This window comes from Tachyglossus aculeatus, chromosome 7 (genome assembly GCF_015852505.1).
Source record: "Tachyglossus aculeatus isolate mTacAcu1 chromosome 7, mTacAcu1.pri, whole genome shotgun sequence".
In the NCBI taxonomy this organism is placed as follows: domain Eukaryota; kingdom Metazoa; phylum Chordata; class Mammalia; order Monotremata; family Tachyglossidae; genus Tachyglossus; species Tachyglossus aculeatus.
In genome coordinates, this window is record NC_052072.1 from 46,064,171 (window position 1) to 46,084,137 (window position 19,967).

At 43.1% G+C, this 19,967-nt stretch overlaps 1 protein-coding gene across 1 annotated transcript; it reads right to left on the bottom strand.

Annotated features, from left to right (window-relative positions):
• Window positions 1–1,510: 1,510 nt before the first annotated feature.
• On the bottom strand, window positions 1,511–18,375 carry AGXT (alanine--glyoxylate and serine--pyruvate aminotransferase). Its single transcript, XM_038749714.1, has 11 exons — window positions 17,757–18,375; window positions 16,804–16,996; window positions 15,109–15,173; window positions 12,607–12,707; window positions 10,999–11,069; window positions 10,555–10,639; window positions 9,009–9,104; window positions 6,848–6,917; window positions 5,734–5,829; window positions 4,046–4,174; window positions 1,511–2,145 (listed from the first exon to the last, which is right to left on the bottom strand). The coding sequence occupies exons 1-11, from the start codon at window positions 18,018–18,020 to the stop codon at window positions 2,038–2,040; spliced, it is 1,278 nt and encodes a 425-aa protein (XP_038605642.1). The 5' UTR covers window positions 18,021–18,375; the 3' UTR covers window positions 1,511–2,037.
• Between the last annotated feature and the right edge of the window lie 1,592 nt (window positions 18,376–19,967).

Genomic DNA, 19,967 nt, shown 5'->3' on the forward strand with positions numbered 1-19,967 from the left:
AATATTGAACTCTGCTTCTTTGAGCTGTATACAAACTTAGTGAGGATCACATAATGACGCACTGGTATATTTCCTTTTATAAATATATCAAATAACATTACAGAACTAATCCAACTAAATCCACGGAAGATGGCAAAGACAACACTCTTTATCAGCTCATCACTTCTTTCCAATCCAGCCATGATTTTAGGCCCCTAAGCTGGGCGCTTGCTTTTATAAGTGGCTTAGGGCATGATCTGGACAGCAGTGATTATTTTTCCCGATTCCCAGTTAAAATCTCCAAGGAAACCTGGTAGCTAGAAGGAAAGTTGTTGAACCCGGGCAATCCAGAGAAGCCATGTTCATTTTTCTATTATTAATTATTTCTTGAAAAGGGCTCATGTGTTACTTCAGGCACTATCTATTTCCCCCGCCTCAGTTTTCTGAGAGATCTAAGTTTATTTCTTAGAGATCACAAATGTTGTTTTTGATGAGTCTAATGGAAAAAGGCACAGGATTAGGAGTCAGGGTTCTAATCCCTTTTCCTCCATGTGTCTGCTGCGTGACCTTGGTCACTTAAATTCTCAAAGCCTCAATTTTCTCATCTATATAATGGTGATGAAATGCTTACTCCACCCCTCCCCATTAGACTTACCCATGAGGGAGGGGCTGGTTCCAATCTACTTATATTGTATCTATCTCAGTGCTTAGAAGAGTGCTCAGCACATAGTATCCTCTTAACACGTACCCAAATTATTATGGGGTGGAGGCAAAATGCTGGAGTATGTTTGGGCTGGAAATATCTAAAACTAGCAATTATGGTATATGTTAAGTGCTGACTACATGCCAGGCTCTGTCCTGAGTGCTGGGGTGGATATTAAAAAAAAAAAAAAGAAATTGTATTGGACACAGTCCCTGTCCCACAAGAGACTGACAGTTTTTAAGGGGGAGGGAAGCAGGAATTAAAGCCCCATTTTATAGATGAGGAAACCGGGGCACAGAGAAATTAAGTGACTTGGCCAAGATCACACAGCAGACACATGGCACAGTCAAGATTAGAACTCAGGTCCTCTCACTGCCAGTCCTTTATCCTAGGCAGGGCATTATCTCCTCTCTGAGGAAATGAAAATGGAGACACAGAGACAGGAAGATTGGAAGACTGGCCAAGGCTTAAAGTAAGGCAACCGTATGGCATTTCAAGGAGAGCAGATAGCTCAGATGAAACAGGGGTAAGCAAGAGGAACTTTGACTCCAATTTTTTTCCTGATATGCTGAGGAGAGTTTTCAAGAGGAAATAGCTATTGTCTAAAGGATTGTATGGAATTCCTATGACTGAGTTTCGTAGACAAATACGACACTTCGGATTATGTGGACTGTGGCTGAAAAGATTGAAACAGATCCTGCAGTCCTTTCATACTGATTGCTCATCCTTTGTTTATCAGCTTGGTTACTCATTGTTTATGGAACTTTAACCTTAATTTAGAGCCTATTTGAAACTTTTGGGGGTCTAAGTCTTGCATTACAGGGCAAATTTGGAGTTGCAACATTTTATTTCCCTGGTTGTCCTCCAACAAGGACAGTGTTTACATCACATAGACTTCCATTTAGCTAGAAAAAAACACTCTAAGATTCCCATGTAAGTGGTTTTTTAGACAAAAAGGAAGAAAAAATTGCCCAAATTCAGAAAGTTTTTGGAATTACCCAAGTCGGTGTGAATTTTTTCAACAGAGTTTTTGGGCTGCTCAGTCTTCTCTTCAGAATAGATAAATCTGGGTAGGAGAGAAAATGGTTCATAAAGTAAAGACTAAAATGAGAAAGGAGTACTAGAGCAGAAAAAAAATCTTTTCTCAATCTCTTCTCTCATCCTCTCACTTTCTTTCCCCCATATTCTCCCTTCTACTGCTACTTCTTATCTTGAAAAAAAACCTGTTCCTATTTCTTCTTCTTCCTTTCTCCAAAGATTACATTGACATATTTCCAAACAAAGTATTGGTGAGTTCTGGCTGGCGGTGGGTGAGGAAGTCTCTTCTTCCAAGTTGGCTCAGAGGATTCTCTCTTTCAAATCTTGTTCTTAGTGCATTGCTGGAGTGCCTCCCTTAAGGCCTGAATGACCTTGTCGACATTAGCTTTGCTACAGTTATAGCCTAAGAGTCCAATCCTCAGCACCTGATGGAGAGAGAGAAAGAGAAAAAAATAGAAAGGTTATGTTTTCTCATTCATTCAATCATATTTATTGAGCGCTTACTGTGTGCAGAGCACTGTACTAAGTGCTTGGGAAGTACAAGTTGGCAACATATAAAGATGGTCCCTACCCAACAGCAGGCTCACAGTCTAGATCAATCATCAGTGGTATTTGAGTGTTTACCGTGTTCAGAGCACTATACTAAGCACTTGGGAGAGTACAACATTCCAGAGTCGGTAGACACATTCCCTGCCCACGATGAGCTGACAGCCCCAAGGAAGGGGGGTCAGGCATTATGCAAGAGGCAACCTCTCAAATCCAAGGGATAGTAGGGAGGAAGAAGAATTGAAAAGTACCTCTAGTATTAAGCTAGCTAAAACCAAAAACAATGCCCAGATTTTGAAAGCTATGAAGTTTGTAGAGTTTGGACACTACGTTCATCTCAGATCACTTTCCCACTCCACCTACTGCTGAATATTCACTGCTGAACTTTCTGGTGATAGAGAAAGCACTTATGGAATTACCCATATTCTAGATCAGGAGAGGGGAGGTTCATTCATTCAGTCATATTTATTGAGCACTTACTGTGTGCAGAGCACTGGACTAAGCTATCAAGGGAGCTGCCTTGATAGGTTTGGCAAATGTGCCCCAAACCAAGCAAGTACCAAATTTCTTAATCAACTGTGGCCCCCATCATGACTTGGTCAATTGAGTAGTAGAAAGGGGTCTTGCTTTCTTCCCCTTCCATTTTCCTTCCATCTGTAGAGCCCCCCAACCAATAAGGGGCAATCCAATCATAAAAGGAAAAGGTGCAAACACACACACATACAAACACACACGCACAACCAGACAATAGAATACAGGTGGACTCACTCATTTGGAGTCCAAGGGGAGAGAAGATAGAACACCCCTAACTAAGAACTGTGTGCAGCCAGAAGACAGATGAACACCTTCCCAAGAGCAGTCTCCCCCCAACACATCTCTCTCTCTCTCTTTCTCTCTCTCTCTCTCTCTCTCTCTCTCTCTCTCTCTCTCTCTCCACACACATGACAAGAGAGTGGAAGGACTTGGTTTAAGAGGAAAGAGGAAGTGTCATATACCCTCTACTCAGTACCAAAGAAGGCTATGAACTTGTGGGATGGAGTTAGCTTCCATTGGCCTCCGGGTGTGGGGAGTGGTGCAGATGATACCACCCTCCATACTCCATCATCAGTTTGAAGAGCAAGTGTGCATTTGGGTGAGGGAGTGAATCAAATATTTCTGCCTCTGCCTTCCCATTCCCCTGAGGGCATTTAGCATCTGATACTATGATTGTGGCAATACAGCACTCTGGCCCTTTTTTGGGAAGCAGATGGTAACTTCTCTATTGAAAAATTAAGGGTTGGACCACACTGACCATAGGCCCAAATCTTTGCCATCTTTCCATCACATTCTTCATAATAAATTACCAAGCATTGCTTCTTCCCAGACATCATGGTAATCTTTTTCTTCCCCGCCTCCCATCCTCCCTCCTCCCCTCGTGCTTAATGGAGATTTTTTTTTTCACCCGCTTGGGGGAACAGGATAGGTCAGCCATAGCAGCTATGTGGAAGCCCAGCAACACCCTTCCTTATTTGATTGACCTCTGAACTGTGACATCTGATTAGTAGCCCTAAAAGGATGCAGGGACTGCCCTTAATCCTAGTTCGCCAAAGTATCCCAGCTGGGCTGTGAAGACACTTCCATGGTGAACTTTACTATGCACACTTGAGCTGAAGTTGTTGTCTCTACCCACCCACATGGCCTAATCGGGCGTGACAGGGGCTACTTAATAATAATAATGGCATTTATTGAGCACTTACTATGAGCAAAGCACTCCCAAATTTCCCGCTCTCCCAGGCTTACCATTCCCATGGAAGGACCCAGGCCTCCAGTGATTTCTATTCCATACTTATTCATAAGAAAGTCTACTATATCCTTCCAGTTGTATCCCTCAGGCACTGCCACAGTGGTGACCGTGGGTAGTCGCACCGCCTGGAAGACAGAGTAATGGAATCAGTTGCATCACAGTCAACTTTCCACTTTCCAAACCTTCCTGCCACTTCCAAACCTTCACTGAGATTGTATTTTTTTAAAAATCGTATTTGTTCATTCATTCGTATTTATTGAGCGCTTGCAGTGTGCAGAGCACTGTACTAAGTAAGCCCTTGGGAAGTACAAGTTGGTAACATATAGAAACAGTCCCTACCCAACAATGGGCTCACAGTCTAGAAGGGGGAGACAGACAACAAAACAAAACATGTGGACAGGTGTCAAGTCATCAGAATAAATAGAAGTAAAGCTAGATGCACATCATTAACAAAATAAATAGAATAGTAAATATGTACAAGTAAAATAAATAGAGTTATAAATCTGTACAAACATATATGCAGGTGCTGTGGAGAGGGGAAGAAGGTAGGGCGGGGGTGATGGGGAGGAGGAGAGGAAAAAGGGGGCTCAGTCTGAGAAGGCCTCTTGGAGGAGGTGATGTAAATAAATGTTAATCATCTACTATGTGCCAGGCACTGTTCTAAGCACTGGGGTAGATTCGAGGTAATCAGGTTGGATATAGTCCATGTCCCAAACGGGGCTCACAGTCTTAATCCCCATTTTACAGGTGAGGGAACTGAGGCACAAAAAAGTTGTGATTTGCCCAAGGTCCTACAGCAGACAAGTGGCAGAGTCAGGATTAGAACCCAGGTCCCTCTGACTTCCGGGCCCAACATCTAACCACTCGGTCATGCTGCAGTCAAACTGAGGTAGCAAGTTGAGACAATTAGGCCTCCAAATCCTGACTCATTTGAATTCACAGGTTGATTGTCTTGCCTCAATCAATTAACCAATGGTTAAGCACTTTGGAAAGTATAGTACAACAGAGGCGATGCACATTATGCTTGTTGTAAAGGAGTTTACAGCCTTCAATCCTTTCATATACATTGGATGGAGAGACCAGACTTGACTGGGAGTTACTGCTAAGTAGTGACATTTCTCTCTCCAAAGGGGAAGAGAGCAGTGATTAAAATGTAGAAACCAGGGGGCAGGTCATTTGGGCTGAATGACAAATTTTAGACATCTTGCTTCCTCATTTTACTCTCTGTCTAAATGGCTCCAAGATGCCCAAGCAGGTCTGAAGGTCTTTCCATAACTAATTTAAAGGTTCTTGGAGATGCCAGCTAAGTGGGCCAAGATGAGACCGAACTGTCTTTCAGAAACAGCCCAGGGCTTCTTCTCTAACAACTAATAATAGTAATAATAATAATTTTGGTATTTGTTAAGTGCTTACTATGTGCAAAGCACCATTCTAAGCTCTGTGGAGGGTACAAGGTGATCAGGTTGTCCCCTGTGGGGCTCACAATCTTAATCCCCATTTTCCAGATGAGGTAACTGAGGCTCAGAGAAGATAAGTGACTTGCCCAAAGTCACACAGCTGCCAATTGGTGGAGCGGGATTTGAACCCATGACCTCTGATTCCCAAGCCCGGGCTCTTTCCACTGAGCCACGCTGCTTCTCTGTAGTGCCCACTCCAGCAGGGGCCTTGGTCCTCCCTTACTTACCGGCTCCTTCACAAAGAGCTTGAGTCCGAGTTTTTGCAGCCCCTCATACAGATACTGAGTCACCTCCTCATGATGCTTCCAGGATTTCTCTAAACCCTGAAGAGGAAAAGGACATTTAGCAGATAAGTACATGTTTATACATTGGAATGGTAATGAGTAGCTAGGAATGAATCCAGCAGAAAGGGATTCTGCAATAATAATAATAATAATAATAATAACAGTAACGATGGTATCTGTTAAGCGCTTATTATATGCCAAGCACTGTTCTAAGTGCTGGGGTAGATACAAGGCAATCAGGTTGTCCCACGTGGGGCTCACAATCTTAACCCCCATTTTACAGATGAAGGAACTGAGGCACAGAGATGTTCAGTCTCTTGCCCAAGGTCACATAGCAGACAAATGGCAGAGCCGGAATTAGCACCCATGACCTCTGTCTCCCAAACCTATGCTCTTTTCACTGAGCCATGCTACTTCTCGAGTTAACAGGCATGATAAGAATAGAATTAAGTGAAGGGGAACCATATGACGATGGGGGTATAGACTAGAGAAACCCTATCTGATAGCCTGCAGAAGGTTTAGAGAAGAGCCGAGATTTAAAAGGAAGTAAGATCTACAAGGAAAAGGATTGGGATCTTTCAGCCTCAAGAGGAGAAGGTTAAGGAAGTTTTAAGTGTAAAACAGACTTCTACAGAGAGAAAGGTAAGCAACTGTTCTCTAGCTTCCATTAGGTGGAGTGAGAAGGAATGGATTTAGGGAGCACGAAGGGAGAGACAGAATTTGCTGAAGGTGTTGTTCAACACTCTGGTGAAAGGGTCACCAGAGAGGGACGTGAAAGTCCTTTTCTGATGGTCTTGGATTTGGGTTAGACTCTCAGCGCCTGGGGTGACATGTTCCTGCCCAAAGCCTGGGGGATAGGCTAGTTGACCTCACAGCCCCGTGTGTCTCATTCTCAGATTAAAACTCAAAAATGAAGAGAAGGTAAACCTGATCTTCCATCAGTAAAGGTGATTGAACCATCGCCTAAAGTATGCTGAAGCAAGGGTCTCCTTTCCTGCTGTCTCTGCATTTACTTTCCACTTTGTCCTTCGTTTTGGTAGTTGAAAAAGCTGCTCACCTGCTCAGCTAGGATGGCCAAACTCTCTCGCAGACTGTACAGGCTGATAATTGGTGTGGTATGGTGATATCTGCGTAGCAAAAGACACTTCATTTTCCATCCAACTAAATCAGGCCCAACTTAACGTATCAGAATTAGCATGATTTGAAATTATGATTTCCCCCCAAAAAATACCAAAGAAGGCAGTCCCCATTGTTGGGGGGGAAGGGTCCCTCTCTCATCCCAGATCTTGGCATGTGACTGTCTGCTGGGAGGCAGCATTTTTGTAAAGAGTGGCAGAAATGTAGGGAAGAGGCTTTGCAGAACTAGGAGGTGTGTGGGGGTGGTGGGAGGGCAGGGGGAGGAGACGAAATGGAGAAATATGGGGGAAAGAGTGGAATATTGGTGCGACATTCTTTTTCCACCACTTCCCCTACCCCCCCACCCCGGACTACTATGGGGCTCCTTGGGCAGAATTTACATAATAATTGTGTGCCTTCATCCCAGTAAAAGTAGTTAGATGTATGTGGAAAAAGGTGCCATAGAAAACCCAATGCAAGGCATAGCCTTGTTGCCATTTAGTAAGCTTTAGTTGCTGTTAGTATAATGATGGCATTTATTAAGTGCTCACTATGTGCAAAGCACTGTTCTAAGCGCTGGGGAGGATACAAGTGATCAAGTTGTTCCATGTGGGGCTCACAATCCCAATCCCCATTTTCCAGACTGGGTAACTGAGGCCCAGAGAAGTGAAGTGATTTGCCTAAAGTCACACAGCTGACAATTGGCGGAGCTGGGATTTGAACCCATGACCTCTGACTCCCAAGGTAAATAAACATCAGTCCTGGACCTAATGACCCCCTTGGGGAGGAGGGGCCAGAGTGAGGTTGGGCTAGCTGGCATTTTGAAGACGTGCGAAAGGTAGATCCAAGAATGATTGGATTGAGGGAATAAATCATAATAATGATAATATTCGCTGCAATGTTTGTTAAGCACCTCTATGTACCAAACACTCTAAGTACTGACATAGATCTGATGGAATCAGATCTACATCCCCTGGCCTGGAATGCCAGGGGGATACATCATATCCTGACTTCACCACTTGTCCTGAAGGGAGTTCCAGGGGAATCGTATCTACATCCCATAGCCTGGAATGCCCTCCCTCCACACATCCTCCAAACTAGCTCTCTTCCTCCCTTCAAAGCCCTACTGAGAGCTCACCTTCTCCAGGAGGCCTTCCCAAACTGATCCCCCTTTTTCCTCTCCTCCTCCCCAACCCATCTCCCCCCCACCCTACCTCCTTCCCTTCCCCACAGCACTTGTATATATTTGTACATATTTATTACTCTATTTATTTTACTTGTACATATTTACTATTCTATTAATGATGTGCATATAGCTATAATTCTATTTATTCTGACGGTTTTGACACCTGTCTACATGTTTTGTTTTGTTTTTGTTGTCTGTCTCCCCCTTTTAGACTGTGAGCCCGTTGTCGGGTAGGAACCATCTCTATATGTTGCCGGCTTGTACTTCCTAAGCACTTAGTACAGTGCTCTGCACATAGTAAGAGCTCAATAAACACTCCCCCATCCCCCCACCTTACCTCCTTACCTTTCCCACAGCACCTGTATATATGTATATATGTTTGTACGTATTTATTACTCTATTTTATTTGTACATATTTATTCTATTTATTTTATTTCGTTAATATGTTTTGTTTTGTTCTCCGTCTCCCCCTTCTAGACTGTGAGCCCACTGTTGGGTAGGGACCGTCTCTATATGTTGCCGGCTTGTACTTCCCAAGTGCTTAGTACAGTGCTCTGCACACAATAAGCACTCAATAAATACGATTGATTGAATCAATGAATGAATAAATACGATTGACTGACTGAATGAATGAATCAGATCAAACACAGCCCCTGTCCTACTCAGAGCTCACAGTTGAAGAGGGAGAACAGACAATTAATCCTCATTTTACAGAGGAGGGAACTGAGGCACAGATAATTCAAGTGACTTGACCAAGGTGACACAGCAAGAGAGTTGAGGATCCAGGACCAGAAACTGAGTCTCTTGTCCTTCCAGTCCTGTGCACTTTCCATCAGGCCACATTCAAAGGGAGGTAATATTGGACGTGTAAGAAAACTTTATGCATCTGGCAAAGAAACAATTCCACATCACTCACATTCTCGGCTTATCGTCGCAGCCCCAAAGATTGGCCAGCCAACTCAAGTCTAGAGCAAAGGAAACGGGTTTTGTCTTCCGGCTGAAAATTTTCTTTCTGAATCAAGAAAGGGCAATAATAATAATAATGATATTAATAATAATAACGATGAGGGTACTTGTTAAGAGCTTACTGTATGCCAAGTACTGCACCAAGCAATGGGTTGGAAAAAGATGATCAAGTTGTATGCAGTTGATATAGTAAGAAAGGGTAGGATTCAGTCCCTATTTTATGGATGAGGAAACTGAGGCACAGAAAAATTAAGTCATTGCCCAAGGCCACACAGAAGACAGGTGGTGAAGTCAGGATTAGAATCCAGGTCCTCCAACTCACAGGTCCATGCTCTTTCCACTAAGCCACGCTGCTTCTCCTAAGTACTATAATTATGTTTATTGTATTTGTTAAGCGCTTTCTATGTGTCAAACACTGCTCTAAGCACTGGGGAAGATTCCCAAGTTTATTAGTTTGGGCACGGTCTCTGTCCTAGTTTAAGAAGAAGGGAGGAACGGGCATTGAATATCCATTTTGCAGTTAAGGAAGCAGTGACACAGAGAAGTTAAGCGACTTGCCCATGACCATACAGCAAGCAATTGGCAGAGTCGGAAATAGACTCCAGGTCCTCTGGGCTCCCAGGACTCTTGGTTTCTCCACTGTGTCAGGCTGCTTTCCTCATTTGCTCTAGATAATCTCACCTTTGGATCTAGTATCTCTGTTTCCATTTCTGTATTGGTCTTTTCATCCCACTTGCATGGAGGATTAAAATCTCCCTTCAAGTAGAGTCTTTGACCATGAAGGTATTTCTCCCATCCTCTGTTCTGCTCTATTTATCTCTCTTCTTTCTTCCCCTCCTTCTCTTCCTCTTTCTCTAGCCTTCTCTCTTGTTTTCCCTCTCATCTCTTTCTCTCCATTTTCCGCTCTCCCTCTCCTCCCTACTCTTTCTTTCTCTTCCACCTTTACTCTACTTCTTCAAGGCCCTGTGTGGATATAAAGACCAATAAGATCATTGACTGGCTAATAATCTGATGAATGTGGACTGGCATATCCAGAAAGGTTATGGAGATCCAATTAGTAGAATAATAATAATAATGGCATTTATTAAGCACTTACTATGTGCAAAGCACTGTTCTAAGAAGAAACTGTTGGTGAAAAGATGATGGCAGAAGACATTGCAGAATAACCTTGGCCTTTTCACTTAATTCCATGCTCTCAGTAGAAGGGTAAAACATTCATTCATTCATTCATTCAATCGTATTTATTGAGCGCTTACTGTGTGCAGAGCACTGTACTTAGCGCTTGGGAAGTACAAGTTGGCAACATATAGAGACGGTCCCTACCCAACAGTGGGCTCACAGTATAGAAGGGGGAGACATGATTAGGAACATGCTATAAAAGAGACATACTTCAAATATTGATGATTTTGGAATCAACAGGTCTCATTGAGCTGATTAGGGCCACTCAGCTCTGCTGTCCAAAGTTGGCTTGTATAAATCTGAAAGGGAGCACTTACGTGGCTTTCTCACTGAAAGAGATGATGGAGGTGCCAGGAGGGGCGTTTAAGACTTTCTGAGAGCCCGAGTACAAAATGTCAATAGCTGAGAAAAAAGAAAGGAAGGGAAAGCCATTAGAAATCCAGCACTGCGTCGTAAAAATGGGGTTTCAGACCCGAGGATCCCTTTTGGAGCAATCAGGGCATTTACAGTCCCAGCCTGTTCTGTTGCTCTGAACAGAATTCCTGGCAGGCAGTGCTTGCAGGAGGAAGCATAGGGAAGGGGGACGGTTTGTGAATCATTTTGATTAGAAGGGGAGCAGATGGCTTAGCCTCAAAAGCGGAGGCCACGGGTTGTGGGAAGAGGCCCAGGTTGCTTCCCTTGGTTGTAAATGTCAACTGTGGGCTGCCTCAGAAAGGGGTTGGCCAGTGGGGCCTAGAAAGGATGAGATCATAGCTTCTCACCCTGCTTGTCCATGTAGATTGGAGTTCCTCCTAGTGATGCCACACAGTCAACCAGGAGTAAGCAGTTATACCTGAAAGGAAAGGCAAAGGAAGATTAACTAAATCAGGACTTAGGAAAATGCTATGGTTTCTTCTACCACACCTCCAGCCTTTCAAATCTATACTTCAAAATGTTTCCCCTTTTGTTAGAATATGTGTGTGTGTGTGTGCATGTGCGTGGGTGTGAGTGTGTGTCCTTGATTGTGATGTATGTGGTGTTTGGGGTTTATGCGTCTCATTACTTACTTTCATGCGACTGAGTCATTTTTCTAATAATAATTATGGTATTTGTTAAGCGCTTACTATGTGCCAAGCACTGTTCAAAGCTCTGGAGTAGATACAAGGTAATCCTTTCTTTTTTCTCAGCTATTGACATTTTGTACTCAGGCTCTCAGAAAGTTTTAAATGCCCCTCCTGGCACCTCCATCATCTCTTTCAGTGAGAAAGCCACGTAAGTGCTCCCTTTCAGATTTATACAAGCCAACTTCGGACAGCAGAGCTGAGTGGCCCTAATCAGCTCGATGAGACCTGTTGATTCCAAAATCATCAATATTTGAAGTATGTCTCTTTTATAGCATATTCCTAGTCATGTTTTACCCTTCTACTGAGAGCATGGGATTAAGTCTCACAGTCTCAATCCCCATTTTACAGATGAGGGAACTGAGGCTCAGAGAAGTTAAGTGACTTGCCCAAGGTCACACAGCAGACATGTGGCAGAGCCGGGATTCAAACCCATGACCTCTGACTCCAAAGCCCGTGCTCTTTCCACTGAGCCACGCTGCTTCTCTGAAGCAGCTAGCTGCGCGACTCTGGATACGGCACTTCACTTCTCTGTGCCTCAGTCTCCTCAACTGTAAAATGGGGTTCAATACTGATTCTCCCTCCTACTTAGAATGTGAGTCCCAAGTGGACAGACACTGCATCTGATCTGGTTAACTTTTATCAACTCCTGCTAACATCCTAGCTGTATTTCACTTTTGATCCCCCTGCTGCCATAACCTTTTCCATGCTGGGAAATTGTATTCCCAACATGGGATACAATGGCCTTAAACGCCAAGTCCCCAGAGGGCAGGGCATGGGAATCTTGCTTCTATTCTATTTTCCCAAGTGCTCAGGATGGTAATTTGCCCTCCATGTACCATTTTACTAATACCGTAGCAGGAACGTAATTAGGGCCATTTCTTTAGGGAAATAAAACAGAGACGGGCCAACTTTAACGGTTCATTTTCAGCATGGTGCAGTGGGGCCTGGGAGACAGAAGTATTGCTTTCCCCAATTATGTATTGTATTCTCCCACATGCTTAGTACAAAGCTCTGCACACAGTAACTGCTCAATAAATATGCTTGATTAATTGACTGATAAATTTGGAAAAACAAAGGACTGAAGCAAACCAATACAGTACAAAAGCAAACCAGTAAGAATGGAAGTGAATTTAAGGCACCTATTGGATTTGGGCTAAGAATTGCAAATTTAAACTGAAATGGCAGGCCAATTTTCCACTCAGCTACCCCTCCTCTCCCGCAACTGCCACCCCTACGTATCCAGATCTATGGATTTGTTTGACCGACCTGTGGCAAAGGTCTCCAAATCCATCCAGAGGCTGCAGAACTCCACTGGAAGATTCTCCTTGTGTGAGGAAAAGCAGCACAGGCTTATGTTGTGTTAGACCCTTGAATAAGAGAGAACTTTCATGAGGACAAATGCAAAAACTGAATGCAGAAAATAGTGATGCTTGGGCCACTGAGCTTAAAAATGGAGAAATGGTTTTCATTGCTATCTGGCTTGCAGTCCGTATTGTTATTCACTCAACAAATCTTGAAGCTATTTATAGGAATGCATGAGGATTCCAACGGTAAGAGTGAATTAACAAAGGGATGTTGTTGTATTACCTAGTGAGGCACAATGGAGAAGCAGCGTGGCTCAGTGGAAAGAGCCCCGTGCTTTGGAGTCAGAGGTCATGGGTTCAAATCCCAGCTCTGTCAATTGTCAGCTGTGTGACTCTGGGCAAGTCACTTAACTTCTCTGTGCCTCAGTGACCTCATCTGTAAAATGGGTATTAAGACTGTGAGCCCCTCATGGGACAACCTATTCACCTTGTAACCTCCCCCATGCTTAGAACAGTGCACACAGTTAGTGCTTAATAAATGCCATTATTATTCTTATTATTGCTATGCCCTGAACATAGTTCATTCAGTACTGTGGTTATTTTATCAAGTGGAATGTAATGATATGAAATACACATATGTTCCTTCCTAGAGGCTCAAAATACTTCACGATCATTTTCTGTGACTTCATATATTTGGAACAGTTTTCCATACACCTTTCTGAAAGCAAGACTTTTTTCCTTTTGGGAAGAGCATGAGAGTGAGTTAAGTGAATCAGATTCTAATTCCAGCTCTGCCAGAGGCCTGCTGTTTGTAACTTCTACAGACCATTTAACCACTCAGGGCCTGAATTTCCTTATCTGTAAAATAGAGATGAATCAATCAAGGGTATTTATTGAACATTTTCTGTGTGCAGAGCACTGTATTAAGTGATTGGGAGAGTACAATACAATAGATGAGCCCAGTGTAGGACAGGGACAATGTCTGAACTGATAAACTTGTACCTAATCCAGCACTTAAGATTTAGTAAGCACTTACTGCTAAATGATTTGGTAACTCTGTTATAAGGTATTCTTCCAAGAGCTTAGTTCAGTGCTCTGCACACAGTAAGTGAGCGATAAATACGATTGATTCATTGATTGATTGAAATGTCATGATTATTTGACTAGTTGGAGCATGTTACTTTAGTGAAAACCAATCAAACTGTACATACTTTCCCTTTACCTGTCAGCAACTGTAAAATTGTGCTGGGGGAGGGAAAGTAAGAAATTGGGATTATAACATCCCCGGATTTGTCAATGTCAGAATGCTGTGGGGATTAAAATGAGCAGTCCCTGAGCATGCTTCAGCCCAGGCTTTTAAAGGGAAGCAAAGCAGCTGAAGATCAGTTCAGGGATAGTAGACCTGCTTAGCCAGAACAGTTCAATTCTGGACATTATACCGCTTTCTAAAATTGCCCAGGACCTTACACAAGAATCTGCCAATAACACAGCTAAACTGGGGTGTGTGGATTAGCCTGACTGGAATGAATTTATCTAATAATAATAATAATGATGATGGCATTTATTAAGCGCTTACTATGTGCAAAGCACTGTTCCAAGCACTGGGGAAGTTACAAGGTGATCAGGTTGTCCTTCGGGGGGCTCACAGTCTTCTTCCCCATTTTACAGATGAGGGAACTGAGGCACAAGGAAGTTAAGTGACTTGCCTAAAGTCATACAGCTGACAAGTGGCGGAGCCAGGATTTGAACCCATGACCTCTGACTCCAAAGCCCGGGTTTTTTCTACTGAGCCATGCTCCTTCTAATAATAATAATAATGATGGCATTTATTAAGTGCTTACTATGCGCAAAGCACTGTTCTAAGCGCTGGGGAGGTTACAAGGAGATCAGGTTGTCCCACTGGGGGCTCACAGTCTTAATCCCCATTTTACAGATGAGGGAACTGAAGGCACAGAGAGGTTAAGTGACGCCCAAAATCACACAGCTAAGTGGCAGAGCCGGGATTCGAACCCATGACCCCTGACTCCAAAGCCCGTGCTCTTTCCACTGCAAAATTTGAATGGTAGAAACATATTTTTTAGATGAAAATGTATTGCAGGACTCGAGGTACTGATAAATTTACTTCCATATGCTCTTTGGCCCTTTAAATCTGATTGTGGGGCTATTGGAGACAGGAAGTGCTCTGAGAGGCTCCACATTGAAGCCCTTCACAGGTGTTCTTGTTAGGCTTGTTAAAGAAGACTTCATTAAGCACCAGTTAGATGAAAAGCTTCCTGCTTGAGTAACGTATTTTTTTTCTCAGGTACCAATAGGAGGAGGGAATGCAGGAAAGAGTGGGTAAGTGCCATTTCTAAATGATCATGAATTCCAGATTGAGGTGGTTAAAATTAATAGGATCGTATTGTTTGGGTTTTCACTCAAATACTACAAATGTATTTGAGATAAATATTCACCTGAGACTTACCTTTTCTATATCTTGCAAGGTATAGTATCCTCCAGGGGGCTTCACTAGTTGGTGTACTTTACCTCCTGAAACATGTATAATCAGAGAAGAGATTAAGTAGTAGGGGAAAAAAGCGCAAGATGGAATTTGAAACCTCTGGTTATGATTTTTTGTTTTGCCATTCATTACCAGCCCACCTGGCTACCTTTCCAAATTCTGAATCTCAGGGGAAAATTAACTATTAAATCCACTTGTGATCCTAGGACAAGGAAGAGCAGTGATAATATTAACCCTTTTAGGATACCATTTTTCAATGTTTGTTTATAGTTCCATGAAACTACATAATACTCTTGCTTTTCACCTGTAATGTCTATTAATTTGAACCTAGAAGTGTTGTATGAGTTTGATTTTATGAAAAACTTTTAGTGAAACATGATTGCAATGTCTCCAAACAGTAGAACTGGTGATTAAACTGAGTGACTGCCTGACTCCAATGTCTTTGCTTACCTCTCTTCATTTCTCATTCATAAAAAAATTAAGGGCAGAGATCTTAAATGAGGCAAACACCCCCCAGTGTTCGTGATTTTTCTAATTGTGAATCTCAGTAGTAATGATGTGTGGCATTGTTCAGATGGCCAGGCTGGCTGTGCCTGATAGTCTTCACTATTGGAATCGTAGTTATTAAAGTGTCCATATCTAAAATCTGGGTCCATTGAGTGCTGGTTAGCCAGATGATAGGACTTTTGAAAACTCTAGAAAGGCCAACTCTGTCCTGCTTTCCCTGCATGCAGACAAAGAAACTCCCAGCTCAATTTGGAAGAAAAGTGCCTGCCAATGAAATGCTTGATAAGATTACTTAGGTGCACTGCTCCTCAACTCTGTAAAATCCATTTGGTTAGGGAATGTGTCTGCTAACTCTGTTGGGCAAGTCACTAAACTTCTCTGTGCCTCAGTTACCTCATCTGTAAAATGGGGATGAGTGTGAGCCTCATATGGGACAGGAACTGTGTCTGAGCTGATGAACTTTTATCTACCCCAGGGCTTAGAACAGTGCTTGGGACATAGTAAGCCCTTAATAGGTATTATTATTATTATTATTATTGTACTCTCCCTAGGACTTAGAAATGTGCTCTGCTCATGGTAAATACTCAGTAAATTCAGTTGATTACAAAGCTTTCCCAAGCTCCTTGAGTTTAAAGAGAATGTCCTGTATTTTAGGGTGAGGAAAGTGTTTGAAACTATCCCATTCATATAAAAGAAAATATTTACCATGAGATGTCCAAGTTTTCAGACCCAGATGTGTGTTTAATGATATCTATGGCCCTGCTCCTAAATTTTAAAACTTAGGGCACCACTTTTCACAGGCATTTTCTCTTCTCTCTCTCCTTGCTCTGTGTCCCAAACATTATCCAAACCTCTCCTCTAAGCCTCCCCAATTCAGAAGTGGTGGATTAAATATGCCCTACGTATTTAGAAGGGGAAATGCAAGCGGTGACTATCTTCTCCGAACTTCTTTCATCTTCTCTCTCCTTTTGGGTGCCCTTTCTTTCTCTGATGTTCAGGCCGCTGAGATGGAACTAATTTCCTCTTGATATTAAAGGCCAGGTCCCTGGACTGAGTCCAGTTTAATCCCTGGGGTCCTGGAACTTCTCTCCTTTACCATTTATAAAGGCCTTTCGTCCTGGAACTCAAGCGAGAGGAGATCCTGTATTTTACCTATTCTCTCAGCGATATCAGCTGCCCGCTGGCCCCAGATTCCATTGACTCCCACCAGCACGGAGTCACCAGGCTCCAATGTATTGAAGAGGGCAGCTTCCATGGCAGAGTGTCCAGACCCAGAGATGGCCAAAGTGATACGGTTCTTGGTCTGGAAAGCGTACTGAATCCCCTCTTTGATTTCATCCATAATCTGAAGGGAATGCAAAAAGGCATCATTTCCAGTTATCTCATTGACAAGCAGTAAAAGCAAAACAATTCTCCAGAGCACAAAGAATACTCAGGCTTTCACTCTCACTTGGACTCCTGCCGTGAAGAGCTATTACAGATCTATTTTTCTTTTCCTCGTGCGGGGTGAAATGAAGGCTATGAAGCTGATGTTTCAAACCGAGTTAGTATCTTAATGGAAGGGACTCTGTGCATTGTTTCCTTTGTAATCCATCCTTCCTCCTCCCCTCCCGAGTTCAGGGGAATTTTGTGCTCTGAGCCAAATAAACACTGAATGAAGGTTTATCAAGGCTGGCTGAGACACAGATTAAATGATTGACTAATCTTGTTCTTTCTCTGTCGACTAAATTCCCATTTCTTCTACTTGGAGACAGTTCTGTGAGCAGGTATAAAAATCTGAGGGGGTTGAATTATTATTTGAGACAGAATCTCCTGCTGACTAGTTCAAGAAACATGTTTGTGAAAGAAGCTATATGGTCCAAAGCATTTATTCATTTATAATGTTGAAGGACGTGTGATCAACCTTAAAACTTCCAAACACTGGAAGCCTTTTTTTTTTTTTAAGGAAGTGAACACACATACGACAAATAAGAGCAGGTAAAGGACAAGGAGAATGACTCAACCCGGTGGTGATTTCCTATTTCCCTTAAAGAAAAGAGCTGAGTCCCTGGGTTTCCTTTAGTCATGAGAGCCAGATTTAGAGATGGAGAAGATACCTTGCTTACCTGGAACATCTCTTTATGCATATGTCCAATCATCTGGAGCCCTCCAGCTGCCATTACTCGGGAAGGAAGATTGGAAGGCCCAGGTCCCAACAATAGCTTGTCTGGAATCACAAGAGGTTTCAGAAGTGATGGGGGTGGAGACACTAGCAGCCTTTGAGATGACATGGCTCGGCAGTATTGAGGGATATGCCTGGGCAGATGAGCTGGAGGCCAAAAGGCTGGTCCGAAGGCAAGAAAAGAATTGCTCTGAACTATTCTCTGCATCTTTACCTAGTTACCTCAGCCCCAGATTAAAAAAGGTTTCTTCTTCCGTTGGAGATAAGATGAGTCAATATTAGGTACCTAGGCTGTAGTTTTTGTTGTTTTCTCTTTTTTGGCTTAACTGGTTATTTATCTCGGTTCCTGTGGAAAGGGTCTGACTTGCAGGCTGATGAACTCTGAAACTCTGTGCTTTGTTTGTACCTTTGCCCCAGAATTCAGTGTCAATAAAATATAACTGTCTCAAATTCTCTTCAACTGTTGCCCAGTCCGGTTGTCTTTTAAAAAATGGCAGCCACGAGCCAACAGGATTCGACTTCTGAAAAAGTAAAGTTACTTGATTGTGGAGTTTTTCTTAAGTCCTCACTCTTTCTTGAAGTTTTTCAAATCCAGTAGTGTGTGTTCTAAGAGACACTCTCTCCCTCCCCCAACTCTTCCAACCAAGTGAACTCTGAACCTGTTGGGACCTCAAGCGTCACATTTTACTTGCACTAGCAGCTTTTCTCTGTTCTTTTAAACAAAAAGCTGCCAAGAGTGGCTGATTTTTAAAATAATACGGGAGTCAATTTGAACTTAAATCATAAAGTAAAAATTAACATGATGTGACCTCAATCCGTCTGTCATACCCAATCACGCACTCACCTTCATAGACTTTAATCTGCCTTCTGTGAGCCAGGAGAAAATATTTATGCAAAATGTGATGTATTCCCCACCCGCTGAGGGAAACTGTGAAGCAATGAACTGCTATACACTGAGCTGGGTGCTTGTTGGTGTTATACCCTGTTTTCTGAGTTTGTACTTCACTGTGTCCTTGAAATATTTGTTCTGCCTTGTCTGATTGTGGTTGTCACAGCTGTCTGAGGGTCCTGTTTGTAACGGTTGTACTGTACACTCCCAAGTGCTTAGTACACTGCTCTGCATGTAGTAAGAGCTCGATAAATACCTTTGATCAGTTCTCCTAACATGTCCTACCTAGCAAAGCTTCAGGGTTGGGGAACTGACTGTATTTTAGGACATCGCCTTAAGCGATCTTGTCAAGCTATTTGATTTTGAGCCTGGATCATTGGCAGGGTTGGATAAAGACAGAGACCAACAGGGACTTTGGTCATCGGGTCCCCCTGACCTTCCTGAAAATACACCCACTCTTTATCTTACTAACGTGGTTGCTGCTTGGGGTCATAATAATAATAATAATAGTAAAAATGATGGCATCTGTTAAGAGCTTACTATGTGCAAAGCACTGTTCTAATTGCTGGGGAGGATACAAGGTGATCAGGTTATCCCACGTGGGGCTCACAGTCTTAATCCCCATTTTACAGATAAGGTAACAGAGGCACAGAGAAGTTATGTGACTTGCTCAAAGTCACACAGCGGACAGTTGGCGGATCCGGGATTTGAACCCATGACCTCTGACTCCCAAGCCCGGGCTCTTTCCATTGAGTCACACTGCTTCTTATACTGCTTGGCACCCAAATAAACCTTCCCAAACTGGTCTCTGCTCACGTGCAACATCCTAGGGCATAGTAGCATCGGCAATGGTCTGCAGTCCCTGTGGCCTCACTCCTCCCTCTACTCCTTAGTACAGTACCTGCTACATAGTAAACACTTAAATACCATTTTTTAAAAACTCCTCCTATGAACTGCTAACTCCTTGTGGGCAGGGATCATGCCTACCATGAGAAGCAGCGTGGCTCAGTGGAAAGAACCCGGGCTTTGGAGTCAGAGGTCATGGGTTCAAATCCTGACCCCACCAACTGTCAGCTGTGTGACTTGGAGCAAGTCACTTAACTTCTCTGTGCCTCAGTTACCTCATCTGTAAAATGGGGATTAAAACTGTGAGTCCCCCCGCCCCCCAGGGACAACCTGATCACCTTGTAACCTCCCCAGCGCTTAGAACAGTGCTTTGCACATAGTAAGTGCTTAACAAATACCGTTATTATTATTATTACCAAC

Excerpts from the sequence above, each read along its gene's own strand:
- AGXT (XM_038749714.1), bottom strand. The coding sequence starts at position 18,020 with ATGCAGAGAATAGTTCAGAGCAATTCTTTTCTTGCCTTCGGACCAGCC. Across the intron at positions 11,070-12,606 it reads TTTGGAGACCTTTGCCACAG|GTATAACTGCTTACTCCTGG; the intron begins GTCGGTCAAACA and ends CTTTCCTTTCAG. Across the intron at positions 5,830-6,847 it reads TGGCCATCCTAGCTGAGCAG|GGTTTAGAGAAATCCTGGAA; the intron begins GTGAGCAGCTTT and ends TTTCCTCTTCAG.